The sequence below is a fragment of the Salvelinus sp. IW2-2015 genome, linkage group LG2, assembly GCF_002910315.2.
Source record: "Salvelinus sp. IW2-2015 linkage group LG2, ASM291031v2, whole genome shotgun sequence".
In the NCBI taxonomy this organism is placed as follows: domain Eukaryota; kingdom Metazoa; phylum Chordata; class Actinopteri; order Salmoniformes; family Salmonidae; genus Salvelinus; species Salvelinus sp. IW2-2015.
In genome coordinates, this window is record NC_036839.1 from 39,448,837 (window position 1) to 39,473,451 (window position 24,615).

Below are 24,615 nucleotides of genomic sequence, written 5' to 3' on the forward strand. Positions count from 1 at the left end.
CTCTTCCCCTCTCCTCCTCTCCGTCCCCTCTCTTCTCCTTCTCTCTCCTACAGTATCCCTGGCCAACCTCCATCCTCATTGGCCTATGTGTTTTGTGGTGAACAGTAGCGCAGTGTATCATTTGAGATTTTGACACACACACACATATGTAGGAGCTATAGAACTCTGATATAAACTGATGTATTGTCTATGGTGTAGGAGAATGTAGGTGGTAAACATGGTTCCAAAGTCTGTCCTGACTACTCTGCTCTCCCAGCCTAACCAAGCAATTCCTTTCATTGATCAAGTACTAGCTGAGGTTCAACATCAAACAACCCTATAGGGAAAGTGTGGTAAGTTTAGCCAATGGGGTAAGTGAGCACCCTTTCTAGGAAATATAAATATAATTTGACCAAATATTAGGAAGAGGTCATAATTTCATGGAGTCCGTGAGGGAAGAAGCCACATTGGAAAAGTGGTTAGGTAAAAAAAAAAACGGATTTTCACCAAGTCAAATTCATTTGTGTTAGAGGTTTCATGATGCTTGTGTCTAAAACCAAAGTATATCAGTTTAAGAGTGTTTCATACATCATTTGGATTCTCTATCAGCTTCAATATGAGGACCTAAACCTAGCATGTAAGTGCATCATTGTAGCTGCGTGGGCTAATATAGTCTAAATGTTTGCCTTGGGCTTGGGCCAATGGCCTTCTGGTATTGTTGCCAATTGGTTGAGCCAATGGCAAGTTGAGCAAATTGAAGTGTTTTCTTCCCAGGCGTAATGCTGGGATATTAATGCTGGGATATGAGGTAACAACAGGGCCTGGCCTACTGTATGTTAAAAGTTTTTTTTWAAGTACAAAGTGTTTGTTACTGTATAAAAGACAAAAAAAGCGATTGTGATTGTGTTGAATTGTGTTTGGGTAATGAAGATAGTCATGGTTTTAAAAATGTAGTGATAATATTTMATTCAGTACAGAAAGGCGGCTTAACTTACCCTGTTCCATGACTCAWCTTACCCCATACCCAGRTAAGTTGTGCCAAGAGACCACTTTTTTTGGACAAGCTATGTTTTCAAAACTGTAACGTTTACATGAATTTAGATTATTTACTGGGATACACAACATCCTGAAATATATGTWGATATATTTGTTAGAAAGAATACATTTCCCTTGAAGAAGTGATGCTAAAAGTAAAAAATCTCTTAACTTACCCCTCTCTCCTGCATCCTTCAGCTCTTAACTAGTTAAATGTAAATACATGTAATCTACATAACAATAACTAGTAATGCTGCATACTCCAAGAAGGTTCAAATCTCACCTTTCTGATATTTTTTAAAATACATTTCTGAGGTTTAGTCACTTTTGACGACACAAGCTCAAGTACACAGTACAAATGTGATACAAATGTGAAAATATCAAATATTTGATATGGTGTATTTCCTTTTCAACAAAACTGTATGAATAAGGCTTGAAACGACTTATATGCTTTCTAAATATAGTATAATCAAATTATAAAACGACTAACTATACAATTTCACCTTCCTCATAACTGTAAAATACATATTTGTATGTTTAGTGATAGRGAAAATGTGTATATTTTCTAAAGGTCTCTCTTGATCAAAACGTCTGCTCCCATCGCTGTGAACGTCTCAGAGCTTTAGCTTGGCTTCCTGGACTTGTTAGGAACTCACCTTTCATCTCATATTAATCTTGTCTGTCTATGACACACAGAAAGTGTTTTTTCTTTCAAATCTATGAATTGTTTTAGATTTATGGCTATAAATCGATCTCTGAATGTGCTACAGTGATGAAACCACTCCCTCCTGCTGCGCTACGGTGTATAGTTTGCAGGCATGTGCTTTGTCAGTGGCAGTGACTTAGGATTCAGCCAGGAGTTGATGGACAGTTTCAGGTGGTTTTAGATTTCACATCCTAGGTAACACAGGCTCAGATACTACCGGGTCTGTGGGAACCAGGGCTATCGCACAGTGCAAGCCATTTCGATCTACGGTGTCCACAGATCGATTTATAATCAAAAATGTCGGTTAGAACCGGTACCAGAACCMCGAAGGTCCGCTAAACAGGGGACTTTACATCTAAGAGGTTTTAAGGAGTTCAGTTTTGCATAGATCCCAATCTAAAAAGATGACTATCCTTCTATCCTTTCCTTCATCTGCACTGATGTGAAACACACAGTCTTAGATCAGTCAGTGTTGATAAAGAAAGATATGTAAAGAGAGGAGGGACTTGAGACTATTGAGATACACCCCTAATGGCTGTTTTTAGACCAAGAGCACACTCAGGGGACTCAGACATAAACCTGACACACAACCAGGAAGGAACCCAGGACAAAGAAGCTCTTGTTACCCTGACAACAAGGAAACTGTACTCCCACACTGTCAGACAGTATGAGAAAGTGACCTTTAATGATGAGGAGGAGCAGGAAGAGGATGACGAGGAAGAGGAGGAAGAGGATGAGGAGGAAGAGGAGGATGAGGATAAACATGAGTAATAGGAGGAGAAGGAGGAGGAAAAGTATGATGAAGATGAGGAGGAGGAAGATGAGGAAGAGAAAGACCTTGATCTTCATAACTATGCTGACCCTGAGTCTGACTCACGGTCCACACACACACACACACACACCACACACACACACACACACACACACACACACACACACACACACACACCACACACACACACACACCACACACACACACACACACACACACACACACTACTGGTCAGGGAGAATTCAATAATGTTGAAGCTATAAATTATTGCTTAGTAGACTTATGGCGTATGTTAAAGCCTGGATAGTGACAGAGATAGCCTTGCCCTGCTTAGGTCAATGCCTTTAATCAGTTTGCACTCATCACACGAACACACACACTCACACAATAAACAGCTAAAAGATCAAGCATATCAAAGCTAAGGCTCTCTAGAAGTATAGTGTTTTTGAGCATGTCGTCCATGCAGTGACAGACCACAGTTAACAAACACACGCAAAACCACTCACTGCCCTTGCTGTAGGCCTAAGTGATGCTGTTCTTTGTAAAACTGATCGAGGCGTCAACAAACCGCCTTTGGTCTAAGACTATAGGCTATAGGATGCAGACATGAAGAAAATACATAACCTATCATTGGAAAAATATAGGCTAGTATGTGAATCAATCATCCAATTAGTATCATTCTATTAGTCTCAATGAGCGTGTTATTGGCTATGATGCTCCGACAATAACACAGATTGCGTCATGATGAAATCTGCTATCCTGCTCTCATTCAATGGGAACCAGTTTTTGGCAGCGCCAGTTTATATGAGCAGTCCCGTTACGCCTACACATTCCCATAACCCATTATAAAGACAGCGAACACAAAACAAGCGAAAACTCGGCTACAACGGGATTGTCATGTCATGCAAACATAAATTCTCTACTTGGCATCACAGAATAGCGATTCAACTCAGCAGTGTTTATTGTGGGTTGTCAATATACGCCTATGCAAACCCATCCTTTTCTTCAAAAAATATATTATTTTTCAGAGATAAAAACATATGCATTTAAATAGACTTACTTCAAGAGACGGGCAATGGCTCCCTATTGAAACGGTAGGTCTATGTGTGCTGTTTATTTGATAGCCTAGTGATGCTCATCTCAGTTCCTCCTTGAATCGACGGAGTCTGCAGCGATACAGGACCAATGACTTATATATACACTAGATGTATATAAGAGGCGCTGGGTTGATGCCTCCTTGCCTCCATCTTGGAACTGCCCAACCTTGAAAAAATATTTTGGAAGCTATGAAAATGTTTTTATTTATGTCTACATTTGTTTTACCACATGTATTATATCACAGACACCTTAATGTATACTTTTAAATTATATTATGTGAACTAAACATAAAATATATATTTATACAGTACCAGTCAGAAGTTTGGACACCCCAACTGATTCATGGGTTTTTCTTTATTTTTACTATTTTCTACATTGTAGAATAATAGTGAAGACATCAAAACTATGAAATAACACATATGGAATCATGTGGTAACCAAAAAAGTGTATATTTGAGATTATTCAAAGTAGCCACCCTTTGCCTTGATGACAGTTTTGTACACTCTTGGCATTCTCTTAACCAGCTTCACCTGGAATACATTTCCAACAGTCTTGAAGGAGTTCCCACATATGCTGAGCACTAGTTGGCTGCTTTTTTCTTGGCCCAAGTAAGTCTCTTCTTATTATTGAGGTCCTTTAGTAGTGGTTTCTTTGCAGCAATTCGACCATGTTGGCCTGATTCACGTAGTCTCCTCTGAACAGTTGATGTTGAGATGTGTCTGTTACTTGAACTCTGTGAAGCATTTATTTGGGGTGCAATTTCTGAGACTGGTAACTAATAAATGTATCCTCCGCAGCAGAGGTAACTCTGAGTCTTCCTTTCCTGTGGCGGTCCTCATGAGAGCCAGTTTCATCATAGCACTTGATGGTTTTTGCGACTGCATTTGAAGAAACTTTCAAAGTTCTTGACATTTTCCAGATTGACTGACCCTCATGTCTTAAAGTAATGATGGACTGTCATTTCTCTTTGCTTATTTGAGCTGTTCTTGCCATACAATGGAGTTGGTCTTTTACCAAATAGGGCCATCTTCTGTATACCACCCCTACCTTGTCACAACACAACTGATTGGAAAGAAATTCCACAAATTAACTTTTAACAGGGCACACCTGTTAATTTAAATGCATTCCAGGTGACTACCTCATGAAGCTGGTTGAGATAATGCCAAGAGTATGTAAAGCTGTCATCAAGTCAAAGGGTGGCTACTTTGAAGAATCTCAAATATAAAATACACTTTGATTTGTTTTACACTTTTTTGGTTACTACATGATTCCATATGTGTTATTTCATATTTTTGATGCCTTTACTATTATTCTACAATGTAGAAAAAAGTAAAAAATAAAGAAAATCCGTTGAATGAGTAGGTGTGTCCAAACTTTTGATTGAAAACATTTTCCTTAAAGTATATATTTTTTAGATTACTAATGTTACTGTCCCCGCTACAACAACAAAAATACTTAAATACATGTAATTTAGTCCTTGAAATATTTAATTGAAATACTGTAGAATTCCATTCGTTCCTATGGAGGACTGTGCCTTCTGGCAAGTTCCAATATGGCCGACCGGGGCTTCAAAGCCTCTCAATAGTTAATACATAGCACCTGCAGTCCAGGGTTTATGTACAGGACTCGCCCTAGCCCACGCTCCAAGTGACACATTTCGATTTAACCCTCCGTCTGCAGTCAGTTTTGTGCATAATACATTATAGTGATGTTGTGACTGACATAAACTAGATTTCCATCCCATTTGCCACAGATTTCCGTGCCAATATTCTAAAATCTGCATAAAACWATATGCATATTTTCCCACCAGATGTTTCCATCAAACTGACTTATTTCCGATAAAAGGCTGTGCGTGATGACGTAGTGCACATAAAAAACTTTTGCGTTTAAATTCCCATGTACTGAATGAAAAATACAAGTTAAAATGGTTTTCATCGCATTTTGAACTCGAATGATGTTTTAGTCACAGAAACTGTTGCGTTATATAGCAAATGTGCCCACTCTGGTCTTGGTACATGCGCTCTAGCCAACAACTCACAAATACAGTGCGGGTAAGGTACCTACATTATGAGATTATTATGGATAAGAGCAATATTATTTGTATTTGTCAAACGGCAGTCAAGCATCGATCATCATGTCACCAGAAAAAGACCCTCGACATTCATTGGAAAGGAGCATCACCTTCCACATTCACCATCTCTGAAGTTCATCATCATTTATTTAATCTGTAGCCTAATAAACTGCATGCTTTCCCAAGTCATAGTGGGATGACCACACAGCATATCATCGAATGACTCCAAATGTACTTCGATATGATGGTTATTATATCAATATTTGCGCTTAAATGCGTTTCCACCACCATTTCTCTCATGTCGAATAAACAAATTGTCTGTTGGCATTCATACAATTGAACCGGCATTTCCTGTTTCCATCAGCCAGCCCGGTTATGACTTTTCATGCGTTAAATAATTATTAATCTACATGAAATGGTTGGATGGAAATTCCACATTTACTACAGGCCTAAATGAGATTAAATGAAAAATATGTTGCTTATTCGTTTGTAGCAATTTTATTGTTTTTCGGGCAACATTTGATGATTGACAAATATTATACTTCTAGGGGACGGGGATGTTTACTCTTTCTGGGCATCACTAGTGTTTTGCCCACTAGATGACATCTGCAATTCTACAGCCATCTTGTGGTGTATGTTGGCTATTGCTATTCTATCATAGGCAATGCGCAGTCCTACAAATATGCACGGATTTACATTTTTACCCACTGTCCCCCATTTGTAGCAGTGGCATACCGCGGCCCTGCAAGATCTGAGAAAGCCTACATAATTCTACACATTCTACACAAAGAAAAACATTTGCAGTCTTATAGCCAGTGATGTAAAGTACTTAAGTAAAAATACTTTAAAGTACTACTTAAGTCGTTTTTTGGGGTATCTGTACATTACTTTACTATGTATATTTTTGTCAACTTTKATTTCACTACATTCCTAAAGAAAATATTGTACTTTTTACTCCATACATTTTCCCTGACAACCAAAAGTACTCGTTACATTTTGAACACTTAGCAGGACAGAAAAATTATCAAATTCACACACTTATCAAGATAACACCTGGTCATCCCTACTGCCTCTGGCCTTGCAGACTCACTAAACCCAAATATATATTTTGTAAATAATGTCTGAGTGTTGGAGAGTGCCCCTGGCTATCCTTAAAAACAAGAAAATGTGGCTGTGTGCTTTGCTTAATATAAGGAATTTTCAATAATTTATACTTTTACTTTTGATAGTTAAGTATATTTTAGCAATTACATTTACTTTTGATATTTAAGTATATTTTAAACCAAATAGTTTTAGACTTTTACTCAAGTAGTATTTTACTGGCTGACTTTCACTTTTACTYGAGTAACTTTCTGTTAAGGTATCTATACTTTTACTCAAGTAGTATTTTACTGTCTGACTTTCACTTTTACTTGAGTAACTTTCTATTAAGGTATCTATACTTTTACTCAAGTAGTATTTTACTGGCTGACTTTCACTTTTACTTGAGTAACTTTCTGTTAAGGTTTCTATACTTTTACTCAAGTATCACAATTGGGTACTTTTTCCTCCACTGCTTATAGCTAATCTCATGCTATTCTACACATATTGCCGTGAGGCAGAGAGTAAAATGTGCAGTTTTACAGCTAATCTCCTGCAATTCAAATCATTTTTGACATGGCTTATGACAGGGTGGCCATCAAATTACTAGAGGGGCTATGTCATAAACCCTTGAAGTTCAAAAATGGGGTGAAAATGGTACTATTATTATTATTGTAGCTAATTATTAAATAGCGAATTATTGTCAACCTAAAATATTGCCATATAATTATAAATACAGTTTACACAGGTTTTATACAAATGTCTGTATAAATAGCCTTAAAATATATGTAAACAGACAATAAATGTCTACAGTTTTTAATTGGAAAGCTGTAAGTACTATTATCAAATAAAGCCAATGATTTGTAGGCTAATAAGAGCTTAATATGGCCGATATGAATATCAGCTTGAAAAAGGCCTACCCAGGTAAGTCCTTCCACTCCAGGCTACAGCTGAGGTTGTGAGGCCCTCTTGGAGCTTTTTTCATTTGGTTTATATTGTTCCATTCCTTTGTTTAGCAGCAGTACAGTTGAAACTTGAAACCCAGGCCCCGAAACTATGAGAAAAGAAAAGTGCCCATTGAATAGCCTATAGGCCTACCGAAACTTCAGTGACCGAAAGACAATCAGACGGTCCTTTGTAATTTTCCTGAGGGCTGCTCCAATCAGAACCGTTCCGGGCCGCGCCCAGCCCCTATCGGAATGGGCGTTCACGCGCCACAGGTGCAGGTAGCAGATAGGTAGTAGTCAAGGGTTGTCATCAGCAAAAATAGTCCGTTTTGGAGAAACACTTTGTTTGGCAAACTGGAATGTGTTCTATCCTACAGTGTTTATTTTAAGCATAGAAGTATAGTATATTGTATCATTGTTTTATTGAGGATTGCACTCTTGACTTTGTAATAAATAATGGCATTTGGGGAAGTTTGGAGTTCATGAAGTGCCACCGCAGTCCTCTGGGCTTTTGACTCCGTAGCCTTGGATGGAGTGAGTGCGTGCGTGAGGGGCTCAGCCACCCACCGACTTCTGTAGACTTCTTATAGCTCAAAGCTGCTTATCAATTCTCAATCAAGTAGGTTTTAAATATATTGGTTGTATGAGTACTATGGGAGGACTTAGCCAGATGAAACTGGCAGTTAACTTTTTAACCAYCGGATTGGTTCTCCTTAGTCTACCATGTGGATCATACACGGAGATTCCACCCAAACCCCCTGGTTCGGTGACCGTCCTACCCCCTGTCAAGCCAGCGGGGGGTCCACAAGCGTTTCCCGACGCGGAGAACTCGAATCTCCCGGTCTTCACAATGGATTATCCCCGTATACAGGTGCCGTTTGAGGTCACGCTTTGGGTGCTGCTCGCGTCATTCGCCAAGATTGGTAAGCAAAGTAAACAACCATGGACAAACAACTCCGTGAGAAATAATACGAGGTAAGGTATTTGGTATTTGCCCGTTCAATCTTCAAGTCACCTCAGTTTCGTGGTAAGGTGTGACATTCCTGATGGGCAAGGGCATACTATAGGGTTGACTCAGACGTTAGGGGACACACATTTTGCTATGGGGTTCGGCTGGCATGCAGATCCCATTTTTTTTGTAGTGAATTTTGAGAAAAGGATACAGACAAATATTAACTTACAATTGGGCACATTTACAGGGCTAATGGGGACCTTGCAGAGGGGCACTTACACTGGTACAGTCCAATCAGTCTTGGGGCCATGGCCTTTCATACTGTTATATATATTCGATTAAACATCCATTTTGTACTCTTTCTCTGCTACTGTATGATTCATTTATTAGTATTTTTCTCAGTTCCCCTATGTCAGGTTGTTACTACTGCTGCTCTACATACTGTATGGGTTGAGACTTAACATAATATTTTTAATGTATAATACAGTTTTTATACTGCGATAATAACCAGCAACATACACAGTTAAAAATTATTTTAATACAAAAACAAAGGTAGACATGAAAGGTCTAACGGAAATTAATCAAGCTCCACTACACAATAATACAGAAATATATAATCATGGGTGCCTCTTTCCTGCATGAAGTTAACACATGCAACAGACCCACTAGACTTAAAGAACAATTCCACCCCAAAGCTATCTTTTGGTATTTGTTTCATTAGTCCATTGTTGACATATTGCCAAAATGTTTTGCATGTCAGCGATCAAGTTTTCAAGATATATAACTTTCAAAATACAGAAATCCAATCAAATCAAATCAAACTTTATTTGTCACATGCGCCGAATACAACAAGTGTAGACCTTACCGTGAAATGCTTACTTACAAGCCCTTAACCAACAGTGCAGTTCAAGAAGAGTTAAGAAAATATTTACCAAATAAACTAAAGTAAAAAAGAATACAAAGTAACACAATGACATAACAATAACGAGGCTATATACAGGGGCTACCGTTACCGAGTCAGTGTGTGGGGGTACAGGTTAGAGGTCATTTGTACATGTAGGTAGGAGTGAAGTGATAATAAACAGTGAGTAGCAGCAGTGTACAAAACAATGTAATAGTCCGGTGGCCATTTGATTAGCTGTTCAGCAGCCTTATGGCTTGGGGGTAGAAGCTGTTAAGGAGCCTTTTGGTCCTATACTTGGCGCTCTGGTACCGCTTGCCATGCGGTAGCAGAGAAAACAGTCTATGACTTGGGTGACTGGAGTCTCTGACATTTTTATGGGCTTTCCTTTGACACTGTCTATTATATAGATTCTGGATGTCAGGAAGCTTTGCCTCAGTGGTGTACTGGTCCCGTACGCACTACCCTCTGTAGCGCCTTACGGTCAGATGCCAAATAGTTGCCATACCAGTGGGTGAATCAACCGGTCAGGATGCTCTCGATGGTGCAGCTCAAGAACTTTTTGAGGATCTGGGGACCCATGCCAAATCTTTTCAGTCTCCTGAGGGGGAATAGGTTTAGTTGGGCTCTCTTCACGACTGTCTGGTGTGTTTGGACCATAATAGACCGTTGGTGATGTGGACATAAAGGAACTTGAAACTCTCGACCCGCTCCACTACAGCCCCGTAGATGTTAATGGGGGCCTGTTCGGCCCGCCTTTTCCTGTAATCCACGATCAGCTCCTTTGTCTTGCTCACATTTAGGGAGAGGTTGTTGTCCTGGCACTACACTGCCAGTTCTCTGAGCACCTCCCTATAGGCTGTCTCATCATTGTCAGTGATCAGGCCTACCACTGTTGTGTCATCAGAAAACTTAATGATGGTGTTGGAGTCGTGTTTGGCCACGCAGTCGTGGGTGAACAGGGAGTACAGGAGGGGACTAAGTACACACCCCTGAGGGGCCCCATTGTTGAGGATCAGTGTGGCAGACGTGTTGTTGCCTACCCTTACCACCTGGGGGCGGCCCGCCAGGAAGTCCAGGATCCAGTTGCAGAGGGAGGTGTTTAGTCCCAGGGTCCTTAGCTTAGTGATGAACTTCATGGGCACTACGGTGTTGAACGCTGAGCTGTAGTCAATGAACAGCATTCTCACATAGGTGTTCCTTTTGTCCAAGTGGGAAAGGGCAGTGTGGAGTGCTATTGAGATTGCGTCATCTGTGGATTTGTTGGGGCGGTATTCGAATTGGAGTGGGTCTAGGGTATCTGGGAGGATGCTGTTGATGTCAGCCATGACCAGCCTTTCAAAGCACTTCATGGCTACTGACATGAGTGCTACGGGGCGGTAATCATTTAGGCAGGTTACCTTCGCTTCCTTGGGCACAGGGACTATGGTGGTCTGCTTGTAACATGTAGGTATTACAGACTCAGTCAGGGAGAGATTGAAAATGTCAGGGAAGACGCATGCTTTGAGTACACGTCCTGTTAACTTCTTTGGGCTACAATCCCGGTAACGGGATCGATATGACAACAGCCAGTGAAAGTGCAGGGCGCCAAATTCAAAAAACAGAAATCTCATAATTAAAATTCCTCAGACATACATGTGTCTAATACCATTTTAAAGGTCATCTTGTTGTTAATCCTACCAAAGTGTCCGATTTCAAATATGCTTTTCAGCGAAAGCACCACAAACGATTATGTTAGGTCACCACCAAGCCACAGAATAAGCACAGCCATTTTTCCAGCCAAAGATAGCAGTCACAAAAAGCACAAATAGAGATAAAATTAATCACTAACCTTTGATGATCTTCATCAGATGACACTCATAGGACTTCATGTTACACAATACATGTATGTTTTGTTTGAGTTCATATTTATATAAAAAAATCTGAGTTTGCATTGGCACGTTACATTCACTAGTTCCAAAAACATCCAGTGATTTTGCATAGCCACATCGTTTCAACAGAAATACTCATCATAAATGTAGATGATAATATAAGTTATACACATGGAATTATAGATATACCTCTCCTTAATGCAACCGCTGTGTCAGATTTCAAAAAAACTTTACGGAAAAAGCAAACCATGCAATAATCTGAGACGGCTCTCAGAACAATAGTCAAATTAGCCGCCATGTTGGATTCAACAGAAACCAGAAATTACATGATAAATGTTTCCTTACCTTTGATGATCTTCATCAGAATGCACTCCCAGGAATCCTAGGTCCACAATAAATGCTTGATTTGTTCGATAATGTCCGTTATTTATGTCCAATTAGCTACTTTTGATAGCGCGTTTGGTAAACAATTCCAAAGTCACGAAGCGCGTTCCCTAAAAGCTGACGAAATGTCCAAAAGTTCAGTAACAGTCAGTAGAAACATGTCAAACGATGTATTGAATCATTCTTTAGAATGTTGTTAACATAAATCTTGAATAACGTTCCAACCGGAGAATTACATTGACTTCAGATGAGCGATGGAACAGAGMTCCCTCTYATGTGAACGCGCATGGTSAAAGCATGCTCAGGTCATGGCAGACTTGACTAATTCCTCTCTCATTCGGCCCCCCTTCACAGTAGAGGCATCAGACAAAGTTCTACAGACTGTTGACATCTAGTGGAAGCCGTAGGAAGCGAAAACTTGTATCTCGCTGTGATTTCAATGGGATCTTGGTTGAAAATCGACCAGCCTCAGAATTTCCACTTCCTGTTTGGATTTTTTCTCAGGTTTTTGCCTGCCATATGAGTTCTGTTATACTCACAGACATAATTCAAACAGTTTTAGAAACTTCAGAGTGTTTTCTATACAATACTAATAATAATATGCATATATTAGCAACTATGACTGAGGAGCAGGCAGTTTACTCTGGGCACCTCTGTGCACCTTTCATCCAAGCTACTCAATACTGCCCCTGCAGCCACAAGAAGTTAATCATCTGGCCCCACGGTTTTGTGAATGTTGACCTGTTTAAAGGTCTTGCTCACATCGGCTACCAAGAGCGTTATCACACAGTCACCCAGAACAGTTGGTGCTCCCGTGCATGCTTCAGTGTTGCTTGCCTCGAAGCGAGCATAAAAGGCATTTAGCTCGTCTGGCAGGTTCGCGTCACTGGGAAACTCGCGTCTGGGTTTCCCTTTGTAGTCCGTAATAGTTTTCAAGCCCTGCCACATCCGACGAGCGTCAGAGCCGGTGTCTTAATCCTGTATTGACGCTTTCCATGTTTGATGGTTCGTCTGAGGGCATAGCGGGATTTCTTATAGGTGTTCGGATTAGTGTCCCACTCCTTGAAAGCGTCAGCTCTAGCCTTTAGCTCGATGCGGATGTTGCCTGTAAACAATGGCTTCTGGTTGGGATATGTACGTACAGTCACTGTGGGGACAACGTCGGCGATGCACTTACTGTTGAAGCCAATGACTGAGGTGGTATACTCCTCAATGCTATTGGATGAATCCCGGAACATATTCCAGTCTGTGCTAGCAAAACAGTTCTGTAGCGTAGCATCCGCATCATCTGACCACTTCCGTATTTAACTAGTCAGTGGTACTTCCTGCTTTAGTTTTTGCTTGTAAGCAGGAATGAGGAGGATAGAATTATGGTCAGATTTGCCAAATGGAGGGCGGGGGTGAGCTTTGTATGCATCTCTGTGTATGGAGTGAAGGTGGTCTAGAGTTTTTTTCCCTCTGGTTACACATGTGACGRGCTGGTAAAACTTTGGTAAAACTGATTTAAGTTTGCCTGCATTAAAGTCCCCGACCACTAGGAGGGCCACTTCTAGGTGAGCATTTTCTTGTTTGCTTATGGCCTTATAGAGTTGGATGAGTGCGGTCTTATAATGCCGGTATGATGCATTTTGTCTCTGTTAGCTTTGTATGCGTTAGCCTAGCCTACCTGTTGTTATTAAAAGCACCACTTTATATCATTATTCACACACTCAGAATTTGCTGCTTCATGTTCAGTAGACTACCTCTCCTCTCTTAGTTGAGGGTGCGAGATCAAGGGTGCCTAGTATGTGTGTGTGGTCTGAATGAAATAGAGTAGGCTGCCTATGCATGGGCGGAGAATCACGTGGCAGTTATCTTTCCAAGGAAATTAACTTAAATATGAATAGATTATAGTTTACTACAGTGTCTGTCAATAAGTATTGATATTTATACATAATTGAAAAGGAAAAGGCCCAACGCGCGCATATGCTACCATGGTGAACGAGCATTGCGCCTTTTTATTTAATAAATAGATTGATTACACATTTATTTGTCTCTGTCTTAAAATCATCCTTCTGAAAGGGAGCTCGAGAGTGTCTGCTCTTGAGCTACAAACTCTGCTCTCTTCAAACTACGTCTAGATTATCGGCTGATATAGCCAGTAATACTGATAGCTTAATATAATGGGCCATGTGAGAATCTCTAGAAATGTTACCTATTTCTATGTTTAGTTTTGTGCATTTTGATATTGCTGGGACCATGGCTGGCAAGTGAGCTGTGTCACATACACCTACAATAACATTGCGGGACTGCAGGTGGGTTTGGGACCAGTTCTTGCAGTAGTGGGTGGGAGTCCAGCGGTGCGGGCGGATGCTGGGGGATGCAGTATGAAAAGCTTGACCAGTGGTACATCCATGATGAAGACTAAGGGAATATCTCCATTTCATGCTCTAAGCGTCCTCTCTCCTAATCTCTTTCTCAAAACCCATTGGATGAGAAAGCCAGAAGTCCCTCCCCTCTGACCTCCTCCAATGGGTTTTGAGAAGGCTACGAGGAGAGAGTACGCAAGGAGTATGAAATTGAGATCTTCCCCTAGGAAGTGATTGTGCAAGTAATTCTGTACTAGCAAGCAGGCATTCATGATTTCAAAGCATTCACTGTCAGTTTTTCACACAGCCAGAACTACCCAGCTTTAGCTAGTTAGATAAAACCTGACACAGCTAGAAAACAACTCAACTGTAAATATAAAGCTAACTAAATAGCTACTAGCCAGGAGAAAGCCTATAGTTGTTCACGTTCATTCTAACATATCAAAATGTATTCACATTCATACACTTTTTACTTAAACTTTGTCGTTGCCAACAACAATTACGACAACACTTTATGTGCATAGTCCATCTGTAGATGCTCTATAGACTGTCAGTAACATTTCAACTAACTATCTACTAACCATAGCTCTAGCCCTAACCTTAACCCTTATTCTAACCCTAAACTTAACCCTAACCCTAACCTTGACCCTTACCCTAAGTCTTATTCTAAAGCTAACGCTAACCGTAACCTTAGTGAACAGTTGCTTATCAACAGATCATTTGTTGATAGTATGTCCACAATTAGGCCTACTTTCCCTGGTACAGTGAGTAATGATGGTGGTGCTGAACAGTGCCACACTGCTTGGAACAACCCAGAGTGGGGTCATGGAAATGACTCAAGTTCCAGCAGCCGAGGCCTTTTCATAATAAAAGTCCCTCAACAATCTGGCAAATAATTTTCAAAATAAAAGTCTCGCAATTCTTATTTTTTTTATTTGAAGGGACCATTTTACTTGCTTCAAACATTTGGGGGGACATGTCCCCACTGTTCCCCCGGCTCCTACACCCTTGCTGATGGGAATAAAAACATATTGGCAGTAGTAGAAGTTGCCATTTGACACAGATCTAGGGTTCATATACAGTGGGGAGAACAAGTATTTGATACACTGCCGATTTTGCAGGTTTTCCTACTTACAAAGCATGTAGAGGTCTGTAATTTTTATCATAGGTACACTTCAACTATGAGAGACGGAATCTAAAACAAAAATCCAGAAAATCACATTGTATGATTTTTAAGTAATTAATTTGCATTTTATTGCATGACATAAGTATTTGATACATCAGAAAAGCAGAACTTAATATTTGGTACAGAAACCTTTGTTTGCAATTACAGAGATCATACGTTTCCTGTAGTTCTTGACTAGGTTTGCACACACTGCAGCAGGGATTTTTGGCCCACTCCTCCTACAGATCTTCTCCAGATCCTTCAGGTTTCGGGGCTGTCGCTGGCAATACGGACTTTCAGCTCCCTCCAAAGATTTTCTATTGGGTTCAGGTCTGGAGACTGGCTAGGCACTCCAGGACCTTGAGATGCTTCTTACGGAGCACTCCTTGGTTGCCATGGCTGTGTGCTTTGTGTCGTTGTCATGCTGGAAGACCCAGCCACGACCCATTCTCAATGCTCTTACTGAGGGAAGGAGGTTGTTGGCCAAGATCTCGCGATACATGGCCCCATCCATCCTCCCCTCAATACGGTGCAGTCGTCCTGTCCCTTTGCAGAAAAGCATCCCCAAAGAATGATGTTTCCACCTCCATGCTTCACGGTTGGGATGGTGTTCTGGGGTTGTACTCATACTTCTTCTTCCTCCAAACACGGCGAGTGGAGTTAGACCAAAAAGCTAAATTTTTGTCTCATCAGCCACATGACCTTCTCCCATTCCTCCTCTGGATCATCCAGATGGTCATTGGCAAACTTCAGACAGGCCTGGACATGCACTGGTTAAGCAGGGGACCTTGCGTGCGCTGCAGGATTTTAATCCATGACGGCGTAGTGTGTTACTAATGGTTTTCTTTGAGACTGTGGTCCCAGCTCTCTTCAGGTCATTGACCAGGTCCTGCCGTGTAGTTCTGGGCTGATGCCTCACCTTCCTCATGATCATTGATGCCCCACGAGGTGAAATCTTGCATGGAGCCCCAGACGAGGGTATTGACCGTCATCTTGAACTTCTTCCATTTCTAATAATTGCGCCAACAGTTTGTTTCCTTCTCACCAAGCTGCTTGCCTATTGTCCTGTAGCCCATCCCAGCCTTGTGCAGGTCTACAATTTTATCCCTGATGTCCTTACACAGCTCTCTGGTCTTGGCCATTGTGGAGAGGTTGGAATCTGTTGATTGAGTGTGTGGACAGGTGTCTTTTATACAGGTAACGAGTTCAAACAGTGCAGTTAATACAGGTAATGAGTGGAAGAACAGGAGGGCTTCTTAAAGAAAAAACTAACAGGTCTGTGAGAGCCGGAATTCTTACTGGTTGGTAGGTGATCAATACTTATGTCATGCAATAAAATGCAAATTTAATTATTTAAAAACATTACAATGTGATTTTCTGGATTTTTTAAATTCCGTCTCTCACAGTTGAAGTGTACCTATGATAAAAATTACAGACCTCTACATGCTTTGTAAGTAGGAAAACCTGCAAAATCGGCAGTGTATCAAATACTTGTTCTCCCCACTGTATCTATCCTGACCTTAACCATTTGAGGGGGAAATGCAAAACTTACCATAACCTCTAGAGGAGACAGTGAGCTATCTCCCTTGCCATGTATACCATTCATAATATAAAATAATGTAATATATGACATTTAGCAGACACTTTTATCCAAAGCGACTTACAGTTATGCATGCATACATTATTTAGATATGGGTAGTCCTGGGAATCCAGTCCACTATCCTGGCGTTGCAAGCACCATGCTCTATCAACAACTCTTGAGTTACAGAGGACAAAGTACCACATGCTATATGTGTACTTATAAACTGGGTGGTTTGAGCCCTGAATGCTGATTGGCTGACAGCCGTGGTATATCAGACCATATACTACGGGTATGACAAAACATTTATTTTTACTGCTCTAGTTACATTGGTAACCAGTTTATAATAGCAATAAGGCACTTCGGGGGTTTGTGGGATATGGCCAATTTACCACGACTAAGGGCTGTATCCAGGCACTACGCGTTGCGTCATACATAAGAACACCCCTTAGCCATGGTACATTGGCCATATACCACACCCCCTCGTGCCTTATTGCTTAAATGTAAACCTCCTCATTCCCCATCTACGTTTGTCTCATGTGTAGGCCCATAAAGACCACAGGGTGTTCTAGAGCCTGGCATATACACTACATGACCAAAAGTATGTGGACACCTGCTCGTCGAACATCTCATTCCAAAATCATAGGCATTAATATGGAAGGCTTTCCACTAGAAGTTGGAACATTGCTGCAGGGACTTTCTTCCATTCAGCCACAAGAGCATTAGTGAGGTTAGGCACTGATGTTGGGCGATTAGGCCTGGCTCGCAGTCAGCGTTCCAATTCATCCCAAGGTGTTCGATGGGGTTGAGGTCAGGGCTCTGTGCAGGCGAGTCAAGTTCTTCCACACCGATCTCGACAAACCATTTCTGTATGGTCTTCGCTTTGTGGATGGGGGCATTGTTATGCTGATACAGCAAAGGGCCTTCCCCAAACTGTTGCCACAAATTTGGAAGCACAGAATCGTCCAGACTGGCACTGTATGCTGTAACGTTAAGATTTCCCTTCACTGGAACTAAGGGGCCTAGCCTGAACCATGAAAAACAGCCCCAGAACATTATTCCTCTTCCACCAAACTTTACAGTTGGCACTATGCGTTCGGACTGGTAGCGTTCTCCTGGCATCCACCAAACCCAGATTCGTCCGTCGGACTGCCAGATGGTGAAGCGTGATTGATTGCTCCAGAGAACGCGTTTCCACTGCTCCAGAGTCCAATGGCGATGAGCTTCATACCACTCCAGCCGACGCTTGGCATTGCGCATGGTGATCATAGGCTTGTGTGCGGCTGCTTGGCCATGGAAACCCATTTCATGGAGCTCCCAATGAACAGTTATTGTGCTGACGTTGCTTCCAGAGGAAGTTTGGAACTTGCTAGTGAGTGTTGCAACCGAGGATAGACGATTCAGCACTTGGCGGTCCCATTCTGTGAGCTTGTGTGGCCTACCACTTCACGGCTGAGCCGCTGTTGCTTCTAGATGTTTCCACTTCACAATAATAGTACTTACCGTTGACTGGGGCATCTTTAGCAGGGCAGAAATTTTACAAACTGACTTGTTGGAAAGGTGGCATCCTATGACGGTGCCACGTTGAATGTCACTGATCTCTTCATTAAAGCCATTCTACCACCAGTGTTTGTCTATGGAGATTGCATGGCTGTGTGCTTGATTTTATACACCTGTCAGCAACGGATGTGGCTGAAATAGCCGAATCCATTCATTTGAAGGGGTGTCCACATACTTTTGTATATATAGAGTATCTGTCATGTACAGTATCTGACCTTCAACCTCTTTCTCTCACAGGTTTCCATGTATACCACAAGATTACCTTCTGGGTCCCAGAGTCATGTCTCCTGATCAGTATTGGGCTGATCGTAGGGGCCATCATGCACTCTGTCCACGAGGAGCCCCCTGCTGTGCTCAGCTACAACGTATTCTTCCTCTTCATGCTGCCTCCCATCGTACTGGAGTCTGGATACTTTATGCCCACGCGACCGTTCTTCGAGAACGTGGGAACGGTACGATGGTTTTATGCGCTAATACCAATATTAATTATGGTCTCTGGAGAGACTCAAGGGGCTGGTTTCCCTGACACTGATCAAGCCTATAGTCCTGGACTAATATGTGCTCTAATGTTAAAAAAGGGCTCTAGTGCTTTTTATTCCTGGAATAGGTTTAATCTGTGTCTGGGAAAACTGACCCTAAGAATTAGCRTACATTTCAACCAATACAGAAATATACTTGCTTTATTCCATTCTGTTAGGTGAACCATTTGCCATATAATGATTCACTTGATGCCTCATTGAACAATGGAAGTTCCCATACCATCTTCTGCCTACAGGTGCTTTGGTTTGCGGTGGTGGGCACCCTGTGGAACAGCATTGGGATAGGGATGTCTCTGTATGCGGTGTGTCAGATCGAGGCGTTTGAGGTGCAGGACATTAACCTTCAGGAGAACATGCTGTTTGCTGCCATCATCTCAGCTGTGGACCCAGTGGCCGTGCTCAGCGTGTTCGAGGATGTCTCTGTCAACGAGCAGCTCTACATCGTGGTGTTTGGAGAGTGCCTGTTCAACGATGCTGTCACTGTGGTGAGTGTGTGCGTGTGTGTGTGTGTGTGTGTGTGTGTGTGTGTGTGTGTGTGTGTGTGTGTGTGTGTGTGTGTGTGTGTGTGTGTGTGTGTGTGGTGTGTGTGTGTGTGTGTGTGTGTGTGTGTGTGTGTTGTTGTGTGTGTGTGTGTGTGTGTGTGTGTGTGTGTGAGTGTGTGTGTGTCAGATGTGCAGCACCCAATGAGTACATTGTTTTGTTTCTGGAAATGCCTATTGAACAAGGTGTCCCTGTTGTGAGCAGTAGTACATCATGATTCTTGGCAGAGTGACTAACTGTACATGCAGGTGCAGACAGAATGGGAGATAGAAGGTTACAAAGAGACACGTGTTGCTACATGTGAAGTCAGCCTGTCTGGATAACTGCATTCTTTGGTTCTGTGCCTTTGACTGCTTGTTCTCATAACATGCCAATGACATCACACACCCCAGGCTGAGTGCTGTTTTATAGGTCAGCAAAGCACCAGAAACAAGACACTTAAACCGTTCCTAATGTGCTGGTGCTAGTGGCACAGTTTAGTGAGCGTAATTCAAAGCTTTGACAGACCGGTAGCCCTTCCAACCACATGCAACACTCAAACAAACATCCGTACTGTTGCTCCTTCCAGTCCCATGTCAACACAATGTTCATGTTCAAACTAAGTCTTAACGTGGATGAGAGGACCGAAGGAAGTATCAGGACCAGTCACTGAACTGCCGGCTTAGTGTCTATAATAGGTCCTTTCTCAATATGCATACTACCGTGCTCCCCCTGAGTCACTGGATGTTAATCAATATGTACACTACCGTGCTCCCCCTGAGTCACAGTGCCTGTTCAACGATGCTGTCATGTGGTGAGTGTGTGCGTGTGTTGGTGTGTGTGTGTGTGTGTGTGTGTGTGTGTGTGTGTGTGTGTGTGTGTGTGTGTGTGTGTGTGTGTGTGTGTGGTGTGTGTGTGTGTGTTGTGTTGGTGGTGTGTGTGTGTGTGTGTGGTGGTGTGTGTGTGTGTGTGTTGTGTGTGTGTGTGTGTGTGTTGTGTGTGTGTCAGATGTGCAGCACCCCATGAGTACATTGTTTTGTTCTGGAAATGCCTATTGAACAGGTGTCCTGTTGTGAGCAGTAGTAATTCATGATTCTTGGCAGAGTGACTAACTGTACATGCCAGGTGCAGACAGAATGGACATAGAAGGTTACAAAGAGACACGTGGTTGCTAACATGTGAAGTCAGCCTGTCCGGATAACTGCATTCTTTGGTTCTGTGCCCTTTGACTGCTTGTTCTCATAACATGCCAATGACATCACACACCGCCAGGCTGAGTGCTGTTTTAATTAAGGTCAGCAAAGCACCAGAAACAAGACACTTAAACAGTCCTAATGTGCTGGTGCTAGTGGCACAGTTTAGTGAGCGTAATTCAAAGCTTTGAACAGACACGGTAGCCCTTCCAACCACATGCAACACTCAAACAATACATCCGTACTGTTGCTCCTTCCAGTCCCATGTCAAACAATTCCATGTTCAAACTAGTCTTAACGTGGATGAGAGGACCGAAAGGAAGTATCAGGACCAGTCACTGAACTGCCGGCTTAGTGTCTATAATAGGGTCCTTTCTCAATATGCATACTACCGTGCTCCCCTGAGTCACTGGATGTTAATCAATATGACATACCCGTGCTCCCCCTGAGTCACGGGATGTTAATCAATATGTACTTACCGTGCTCCCCTGAGTCCGGGATGTTACTCAATATGTACACTACCGTGCCCCCTGAGTCACGGGATGTTAATCAATATGTACACTACCTGTGCTCCCCCTGAGTCACGGGATGTTACTCAATATGTACACTACGTGCCCCCCTGAGTCACGGGATGTTATCAATATATCACTACCGTGCTCCCCATGAGGTCACGGGTGTTCTCAATATGTACACTACCGTGCTCCCCCTGAGTCACGGGATGTTTTCAATATGTACACTACCGTGCTCACCCCTGAGTCACGGGATGTAATCATATGTACACTACCGTGCCCCCCTGAGTCACTGGATGTAATCAATAGTACACTACCGTGCTCCCCCTGAGTCACTGGATGTTATCAATATGTACATACCAGTGCTCCCCTGAGTCACTGGATGTTTCTCAATATGCATACTACCGTGCTCCCCCTGAGTCACGGGATGTTAATCAATATGTCACTACCGCGTGCTCCCCTGATGTCACGGATGTTATCAATATGTACACACCGTGCTCCCCTGAGTCACGGGATGTTAATCAATATGTACATACCGTGCTCCCCTGAGTCACGGATGTTATCAATATGACACTCGTGCTCCCCTGAGTCACGGGATGTTTCTCAATATGTACACTACCGTGCTCCCCCTGAGTCACTGGATGTTTCTCAATATGTAACACTCTGCTCCCCCTGAGGTCACTGGATGTTTCTCAATATGTACACTACCTGCTCCCCTGAGTCACTGGATGTTCTCAATATGTACACTACGTGCTCCCCTGAGTCACTGGATGTTTCTCAATATGTACACTACGTGTCCCCCCTGAGTCACTGGATGTTCTCAATATGTACACTACCGTGCTCCCCCTGAGTCACTGATGTTTTCAATATGTACACTACCGTGCTCCCCTGGAGTCACTGGATGTTTCTCAATATGTACACTACCGTGCCCCCTGAGTCACTGATGTTTCTCATTGTACACTACCGTGCTCCCCCTGAGTCACTGGATGTTAATCAAATAGTACACTACCGTGCTCCCCTGAGTCACTGGATGTTTCTCAATATGTACTACTACCGTGCTCCCCCTGAGTCACTGGATGTTAATCAAATATGTACACTAACGTGCTCCCCTGAGTCACTGGATGTTCTCAATATGTACACTACCGTGCTCCCCCTGAGTCACTGGATGTTTCTCAATATGACACTACCGTGCTCCCCCTGAGTCACTGGATGTTCTCAATATGCTACTCCGTGCTCCCCTGAGTCACTGGATGTTTCTCAATATGTACATCCTACCGTGCTCCCTCCTGAGTCACTGGATGTTTCTCAATATGTACACTACCGTGCTCCCCTGAGTCACTGGATTTTTCTCAATAATGCTACTACCGTGCTCCCCTGAGTCACTGGATGTTCTCAATATGTACACTACCGTGCTCCCCCTGAGTCACTGGATTTTCTCAATATTAACTCCCGTGCTCCCCCTGAGTCACTGGATGTTATCTCAATATGTAACACTACCGAGTGTGGAGAATGGATAAACAATTATTTGAGAAGCACTCTCTTCCCCTACTAGTATGACCTCACCGCTGCAGCTCCCCTACTGTAATTACCATCACGCTGTTACTCCCCCTACTGTATTACCCTACACTGCTCCTCCCCCTACTGTATTACCTCACGCTGCACACCTCCCCCCACTGTTTTACCCACGCTGCCCTCCCCCTACTGTATACCTCACGCTGTTACCTACCACCTTCCCCCTACTGTATTACCCACGCTGCTCCTCCCCCTACTGTATACCTCCAAGCTGCACCTCTCCCCTACTGTATTACCTCACGCTGCACTCCCCTAACTGTATTAACCTCACACGCTGCACCTCCCCTACTGTTTACCTCACGCTGTTTACCTCCTACTTATAACCTCACGCTGCACCTCCCCTACTGTATTACCTCACGCTGTACCTCCCCCTCACTGTATTACCTCACGTGCACCTCCCCCTAGGGCTTGTGTTACCTCCCGCGCACCTCCCCCCTACTGTATTACCTCACGCTGCACCTCCCCCTACTGTAGTACCTCACGCTGTTACCGTCGTCCGCCTCGTATTACCATCACGCTGTTATCGCCCTACTGTATTACCTCACGCTGCAACCTCCCCCTAACTGTATTACCTCACACTGCAACCTCCACCTACTACTTACCCTACGCTCCCCCTACGTATACCTCACGCTACATTCCCTTCACTTAGGACACCTTCTTCCAGCCATGACCCTTCTTCCAACCAGGACAATGACAACAATAAGACCAAACAAGATAACTTACTTAATAATTATCAACTAGATATGTGTCATCTAATAATCTGCTAACCAGCGTATTAACAGGAAAAAATGACCTTAAACTAATGTTAGGCAAGGTTTGTGGTAGGCTACCAATTCTTTCGTGGCTAGGCTATCGCCAGCTAGACCAGTTAGCCCTATTGACTAACATGCTTAGAGTACCTCTTCCACTGAAAGTCTTCCGCCAGGGAAACGAGGCAATAAGGACGAAACAGATATAACAGTGTGTTGAACTGAGTCAAACCTCTGTCTGTATTTCACCTCTCTGGTGATTGTGTTCCTCTGTAAAGACTGAGCTCTGGTTTCAGTGGTGCCGAAGAATCTATCCAATCTCAGGCTCTCAGGTCTTTGACTCTTTGGCTCCAGCAGCTTAAGTGTCAGGAAGTCCACATATAAAAGACTGTCAGGTTGTTCTTGATTGTATGTGTTGTGTGTGTGTGTGTGGTGTGTGTGTGTGTGTGTGTGTGTGTGTGTGTGTGTGTGTGTGTGTGTGTGTGTGTGTGTGTGTGTGGTGTGTGTGTGTGTGTGTGTGTGTGTGTGTGTGTGTGTGTGTGAGGAGTCAGTATCTGAATGGGATGTGTGTGAGAATGAAGTGTGCGTGTCCCTGAGTGTGTGTTTGGTCAGATGCAACAAAACCGATTCTGAGGTCACACATTCTCTTTGTCCAGGACCGTGGCAAGGTATAAGGTGGAGTAAAACGTACATCAGTGTTTGCGTGTATATAAGACTGGTTCACACAGAGAGAGATGAGGTGTGGCCCATACTGAGGGAGTAGTACAGCTGGTTCACACAGAGAGAGAGACAGAGAGACGCGGCGTGGCCCCTACTGAGGGAGTAGTACTGCTGGTTCACACAGAGAGAGATGAGTGTGGGCCCATACTGAGGGAGTAGTACAGCTGGTTCACACAGAGAGAGAGACGTGGCGTGGCCCCTACTGAGGGAGTAGTACTGCTGGTTCACAGAGAGACAGAGAGATGCGGCGTGGCCCCTACTGAGGTAGTTTTGCGCTGGTTCACACAGAGAGAGAGGTAGAAGAGAGCAAGGTGTGGCCCCTACTGAGGGAGTAGTACTGCTGGTTCAACACATCAGAGCAGAGAT

The 24,615-nt window shown here is 42.9% G+C and overlaps 1 protein-coding gene and 1 pseudogene across 1 annotated transcript in view; one reads left to right on the forward strand and one right to left on the reverse strand.

Moving 5' to 3' along the window:
- Positions 1–3,655, reverse strand: part of LOC111971850 (inositol polyphosphate-4-phosphatase type I A-like) — a 53,724-nt pseudogene extending 50,069 nt beyond the window's left edge.
- Positions 3,656–7,975: 4,320 nt separating this feature from the next.
- slc9a2 (solute carrier family 9 member 2) overlaps positions 7,976–24,615 on the forward strand; it is a 36,156-nt gene continuing 19,516 nt past the window's right edge. The window contains 3 exon segments of the mRNA XM_024010456.2: positions 7,976–8,611; positions 18,686–18,900; positions 19,224–19,472. Coding sequence (XP_023866224.1) covers positions 8,332–8,611; positions 18,686–18,900; positions 19,224–19,472 — 744 coding nt within the window. The 5' untranslated portion in view covers positions 7,976–8,331.